We start from the raw sequence: 6261 nt of genomic DNA, 5'->3' as shown, positions 1-6261 counted from the left end.
GTCCCCGGGCAGGGCACGCGCACCGGGCGCCGGAGCCGCTCCGGCCCCCAAGGCGGTGCTGCCCTTCGAAGCCATACCGCGCTGTCCCGGCAACAAGTGGACAAGGTTGCTGCAGATCTGGAAGGAGCGGCGCCTGGAGAACCTTCACCTGGAGGTGCACCAGCTCTTCCAGGAGCTGGGGCCCATTTTCAGGTAAAGGCCTCCCCGCCCACCTCAGCCACAGCACCTGTGTGGCTCTCCCTAGCGGCTGGGGAGTCCGGGCCAGGCGCACTGCCGCCTGTGCTCTGTGTCCCCGGGGAGGCGGGGTGGGTGCCGAGCAGCGGGGGGTCTGGGCCTGGCACCTGGAGACTGCGGCTCTTGGGGAGGAGGGAGCACTCCCTGGCCGCGGCTGAGAGGGCAGAGCGCGGACAGCAGAGCAGGAGAGGCTTGGGTCAGACCGCGGGAGGGACTGCCCGCTCCGGGAGAGGCCCAGTCCGGGAGAAGGGACAGGCCCGTGGGAGACGGGCCGCCTTGGTCCTGCACAGTGAGGCCTGGGGGAAGGCACGGGTCCCCCAGCAGGGCTCTGAGCTTCGTCCCACAGGTATGACGTGGGAGGGACACGCATGGTGCTCCTGATGCTGCCCGAGGATGTGCAGAGGCTACAGCAAGTGGACGGCCATCAACCGTGGCGGCCGCCCCTGGACCCCTGGCTGGCCTACCGACAGCATCGAGGGCACAAATGTGGCGTGTTCTTGCTGTGAGAGGGAGTCTGGGCGGGCAGGGGCGGGGAGGGGCGGGGCAGGGCTGATGGCAAGCGGGCCTGCCCAAGGCCCGTCCAGTTTGGGACGGGAGAGCGGCCGCCGGCTCCCGCTGGGTGCCCACCCCTTGGGGATCATATGTGTCCTGGGGCTGAGGAGGGGCAGCGGGGCCACGGCCTCAGAGAGGAGGACGGATGATCGCTGCCATCAGGGAGCCCCCAGGCTGCACAGGCCTCCGCGGACTCCCCGTGCGGGGTGGGCTTCTCCCTTCCTACAGGTCAGGGCGGGAAGCCCAGGGCAGCGGGGAGGAGAGTCGGGGCTAGGGGCTCGGGAACGTGTCAGCATGTGCTGGGGCCTGAGGACCCACTGGCATTGACTAGAGCCCAGGTGGCTGAGGAGGAGAGAGGCCGGGGCTGGGGAGGGGGGCTTGGGGAGAAGGGGGACGGGGGAAGAAGGCACCTTTGCCCAGGAGCTAAGCTATAGGTGGGTGTGTGTGTGAGCACGTGTGTGTGTGTGCGTGTGTGTGCGCGCGTGCGTGTGTGTGTGTGTGTGTGTGTGTATCCTCTTGGGTGGATAGGGGACGTGGGACCGGCCCAGAAGCATCATTCTCAGAGCAGGGAGGGTTGGAAGGAGAAGGTTGCAGGGGCCCCTCACTCTGGAGCTGGCTGGCCCACCTCTCCCCTGCCTTCAGGGACAGGGAGAGCCCGGACAGCTGCTGACGTGCCAGCCAAGGGGCCCGCCGGTGTGCGTGAACAAACTCCACGAACCCAGGCGGCGCTGCCAGGCAGAAGTTCTGGGCTCAGCCCCACCTTCCACGGGGGCACCCTGGGCCCAGCACGCAAGGCCTCCCTGAGGGAAAGGGCTGGCGCTCACGCCCCCAGGCAGGCGGCCTGCCCCCTGGGACCAGCGGGCCGCTCCCTGCCTCGCCCCTTCCCCTTGGAGACGAGGAAGATGGGTCCAGGGCTGGCCCCAGGCTGCTGACTCGGGCTCCCCTGAAGCGCCTCTCTCTGCTCTACAGAAACGGGCCCGAATGGCGCATGAACCGACTGAAGCTGAACCCAGACGTGCTGTCGCCTCAGGCCGTCCAGAAGTACCTGCCCATGGTGGACTGGGTGGCAAGGGATTTCTCGAAGGCCCTGAAGTCGCGAGTGCTGCAGAATGCCCGGGGGAGTCTGACCGTGGACATCCAGCCCAGCATCCTCTACTACACCATAGAAGGTCCGCGGGGTCAGGGTGGGAGGGAAGGGGGGTCAGGGCTCGGGGAAGCCGGGACCGGCCGGGGCCGGGGCTGAGGCCCCCGTGACGCTGTCGGCCACCCTGGGCTCAGCAACCGTTCCCTGTCCACAGCCAGCAATCTAGCCCTTTTCGGAGAGCGGCTGGGCCTCCTTGGCCACAGCCCAAGTCCTGCCAGCCTGAACTTTCTCCGGGCTTTGAAGGCCATGTTAAAGTCTACCGCGCAGCTCATGTTCATGCCCAGGGTCCTATCACGCTGGACAAGCACCCAGCTGGGACTACATCTTCCAGTATGGTGAGGGCCAGAGCCCGGGCAAGCGTTGAATGCCAGGGACGCCAGGGTCCCCGGTTTCCTGTCACCACAGGCTGGGGGAGGGCTGAGGTCACCTCGGGGGCCTTTGTGGCCCCGAGAGGCTTGGCGGTGAGTCCGGGCCGGGCCGGTCCTGAGCAGTTGGCACGGGGCAGGCGGGCTGACGGGCAGGGGCGTGAGGAGAAGTGCCCCGGCCCCTGTCTCTCCGTGCCCCACAGCCAACAATGCCATCCAGAAAATCTACCAGGAGCTGGCCCTCAGCCGCCCGGAGCACTACAGCGGCATCGTGGGGGAGCTGCTGACGCACGCGGACCTGAGCCTCGAGGCCATCCGGGCCAACTCCATCGAGCTCACCACCGGGAGCGTGGACACGGTCAGGACAGCAACCAGCCCTGCCCTAGGCCATGGAGCCTCCTGACCCCAGGCTGCGTGCGCCCCGTGCCCGTGTCTCCTGCAGGCTCCTGTTCTGAGCTGACAGAAGGCTCTGACCTAGGGTGGGGGGCCCGGGAACCGACCCTCAAGGGAAGGGGTCTGCAGTTCCCCGAGTGGGATGCCACACTCTAGGCCCAGTGCAGGGTGGACGAGCCCAGAGACATGAGCAGCACAGACACCATTCAGTCGCCTGGGTCCTGGGAAGAGGGGAAGGGCCGCGATGCAGCTGGAGGGCTGCCTGCGCCAGGAACCCTTCCCAGGCACAGAGTCCATTTGGCCCCAGGTCAGAGATGCTTTGGAGGTGACGGGCGGATGACAGAAAGGGGCGCACAGGGCTCCAGCTTGTGCAAGAGAGAACAGATGGCATGCAGCCTGGGGGTGGGGGCAGGCCGCAGGGTGTGGAGTGCAGCCAGAGCCTCCTGGCCCTCCACCCCAGGTTCACGCACCAGCATCTGTGATGTCCTGCTCTGGGCCGGGCACCCGGGGCTCCGAGAAGAGGCACAGGCCTGCGGTGGAGAAACTCCCCAAATTGGCAGCCGACTCAGGGGCCGGGGCGGGCCGTCCATGTTCCGACCACAAGGTCTGGGCTGACCTGCCTGCGGGTGTCCGGGCGACAATCCTACTGGGTGCCAACGGTTTGGGGCAGTAGAACACCCCCCCATACACAGCCCTGAGAGGAAGGACCCCAGAGGAGGGTGAGAACCAGGCCTCGAAGGGGCTGGAGAAGGCCTGATTCTTTACTGAGCCTGGGCACACCTTCCCTGAGGGAGTCAGGTGTTAGGTTTTAGATCCTGAGGTCCCAGATCCCTGGGATGAGTCCTCCTCCGGGCGTCCACGTCACCGCGGATCTGAGGCGACCCACCCCCAAGGGAGGACCGTCTTCCGGGGTGGAGAGGCCCCGGGAGCTGAGGTGCGTGGCCTGGGCCGAGGTCTGAGCCCTGCATCCGTGGCTCCTGCAGACGGCCTACCCCCTGTTGATGACTCTCTTTGAGCTGGCTCGGAACCCTGAAGTGCAGCGGGCCCTACGCCAGGAGAGCCTGGGGGCCGAGGCCAGGATCTCGCAGGATCCCCAGAGCGCAACCTCGGAGCTGCCCCTGCTGCGGGCGGCCCTCAAGGAGACCTTGAGGTGGGTGTGGCAGGCCCTGGCTGCCGCCTCTGTCCTGGCCCCACTGTCTGGACAGCAGTGCTGGGAGCCTGCGGCCAGGTCCTGGGGCTGAGAAGCGGCTTCGCCCAAGATGCAACCCTGTACCTCGTCCTGTTCTCCCGAAAGGGTTAGGAGCTCTTCTCCCCCTGGGATCCCACTTCAATGCCCCGGGCACCATCCTCAGCCGTGTCCGCCGTGTCCGGGGGCTGCTCAGGCTCAGAGAACTTTGTCTGACTCAGGAGGTGCAAGGAAGCAGCTCCTCGTGATCTAGGCTTCCCGGTGCCAGAGGCGACCCGGGAGGGGGGCTGGCAGCTCCCCCAGGCCGGCGCATCCTGGGATAGGAAGGTGGCCGAAGGGAAGCGAGGGTCCCAGGGACAGCTGAGGACCCTGTCGGGTGCCCCCCATCCGCAGGCTGTACCCCGTGGGGATGTCTGTGGACCGAAAGGTGGCCTCGGACGTGGTGCTGCAGAACTACCACATCCCGGCAGGGGTGAGTGAGGCCCCACAGCCCCTCCAGCAGACGCCAAGCCCGCGTGACCTTCTCACTCCTGGGGCCTCCGACCCCGCCCCTCCCCACCTCTCCTCAGACATTGGTCAAGGTGCAACTCTACTCCCTGGGTCGAAACCCCTCTGTGTTCGAGAGGCCCGAGTGCTACCATCCCCAGCGCTGGCTGGACAACAGGGGCTCTGGCACCAGATACCCACACCTAGCCTTCGGCTTTGGTCTGCGCCAGTGCCTGGGGCGGCGCCTGGCAGAGACAGAGATGCTGCTGTTGCTGCACCACGTGAGGGGGCCTGGGTGGCCCGGGGGCGGAACGGGATGCGACCGGGCAGGGCGTGGCCTGCGGGTGGGCGGGGCCTGGGGGTGCCGGGTGGTCTGCTTGGGGACCACCGGCCTCTCCTTCTCCTCCCCTGCGCCTGACCCGAAAGGTAGGGTCCAGAAAGGCGAGGGAAGGTGGACCAGGACATCGGGGTTGACCATTTGGCCAGGTGGAACCCGTGCCTCTGTCCTAGGTGCTGAAAAGCTTCCTGGTGGAGACGCTCAGGCAGGAGGACTTAAAGATGACCTACCAGTTCGTGTTCGTGCCCTCCACCCGCCCCCTCCTCACCTTCCGGGCCATCAACTAGTCACGTCACCGCGCCGTCGGGCCAGCAGTGCTGCCAGCCCCCTTCCGCCTGCCCCCGGCCACCCTTGTTTTCTCCCACGGACCCTGCTTCTGGAGCCACAGCACTGTCCAGCCGGCGCCTCGCACCGAGGGGCAGGGGGATGAATCTGGCCGCAGGTCCTGCCTGTGAGCCCAGTGCCACCAGCGCCTTCTCCAGCGAGGAGCACCATCGGAGGGCCTTGGCCCCCGTAGCCCCCAACACTAGCTCCAGGGGCTTCAGATCCGCCCCCACCCCCACCTGCCTGTCCAATCTCATATCCCCTCTGTACTCAACCCGCCCCCACGCAGAGCAGACAGGTTGGCGCCCCTGTCCTGCTCACCGCCACTCCAAAGACCAGACTCTTTGTCTGCATTGGTCTTGCCAGCCTAGACCTTGAAGCTGGGCCAGGAGTCGTCCCCCTACCTGCTCTGCTCAGTCCACTTGGGCTCCTCCCGGCCCTGCCAGTGCTCTGGGACTGTGACTGAAGCACCCAGCCGAGGGCCTGGGTAAGCAGGTCAGGAGTATTGTTTCTTACAATAGCCACCGAGCAGCTGAGGTGGACATCTGGGCCCATGAGACTCCTCTGAAAGCAGGGAGGATGGTGATCTCCCCTGGCGGGCTGCAGGGTGACCACAGAGAAGCCACCTCAGCCAGGCACAGCCACACGCTCCCTTTAACGAAGCCGTCCGTGTGCCGTGCCCGGCTGGCCTCCCACAGTGGCCCTCAGGACAAGGGCCACCCCTGACCTCATGGGAGGAAGGGGTTTTGGACAGCTGTGAGGTGGCTGGGATCTCCTAGATGGCAGGAGCGAGCAGCCTGTCCCACGCTGCCTGCGGCCAGGTGACACCCCCGGCGTGGAAAGGGGCCGGGAGGCAAGGGTGAGTGGTGGGGTGGCTCTGCTCCCCCTCCTTCCCCACCCCCACCTCACCGGGGGAGAACTGGGCACTCAGCTCACAGCAAAGCAATGACGGAGGGGCCGCACATGTGCCTGGGCCAGCCCCGGGCGCCCGCCGAGTGGCCCGCGGGCATGTGTTCCCTGTGCGGACTCCCTGGAGGAGGCAAGAGCGTGCGCCCTCCTTGCTGGGCCCGGTGCAGGAGGGCTGCTGCCGGGAGGAGGCCTTCTCCGTGCCCCAGCCAGGCGCAGCTGAAGGGCACGTGGAGGCAGGAAGAGAGGGCCCTGGGGACCCTGGGGGCACACGGGCACAAGCTGGAGCTTGGGCTTGCCGCGCCGGCCCAGCCCTTCTCCCGCCGAGCTGTGA

At 67.0% G+C, this 6261-nt stretch overlaps 1 protein-coding gene across 1 annotated transcript in view; it reads left to right on the top strand.

Moving 5' to 3' along the window:
* The window catches only part of LOC125924912 (cytochrome P450 11B1, mitochondrial-like), a 14947-nt gene extending 8978 nt beyond the window's left edge, over positions 1–5969 (top strand). The window contains 10 exon segments of the mRNA XM_049633731.1: positions 13–192; positions 581–736; positions 1756–1955; positions 2085–2235; positions 2237–2265; positions 2499–2653; positions 3672–3838; positions 4268–4346; positions 4444–4641; positions 4871–5969. Coding sequence (XP_049489688.1) covers positions 13–192; positions 581–736; positions 1756–1955; positions 2085–2235; positions 2237–2265; positions 2499–2653; positions 3672–3838; positions 4268–4346; positions 4444–4641; positions 4871–4984 — 1429 coding nt within the window. The 3' untranslated portion in view covers positions 4985–5969.
* The last annotated feature ends 292 nt before the right edge of the window (positions 5970–6261 follow it).

This window comes from Panthera uncia, chromosome F2, assembly GCF_023721935.1.
Source record: "Panthera uncia isolate 11264 chromosome F2, Puncia_PCG_1.0, whole genome shotgun sequence".
NCBI classification, from domain to species: domain Eukaryota; kingdom Metazoa; phylum Chordata; class Mammalia; order Carnivora; family Felidae; genus Panthera; species Panthera uncia.
This window is presented reverse-complemented; position numbering and strand designations above follow the sequence as displayed.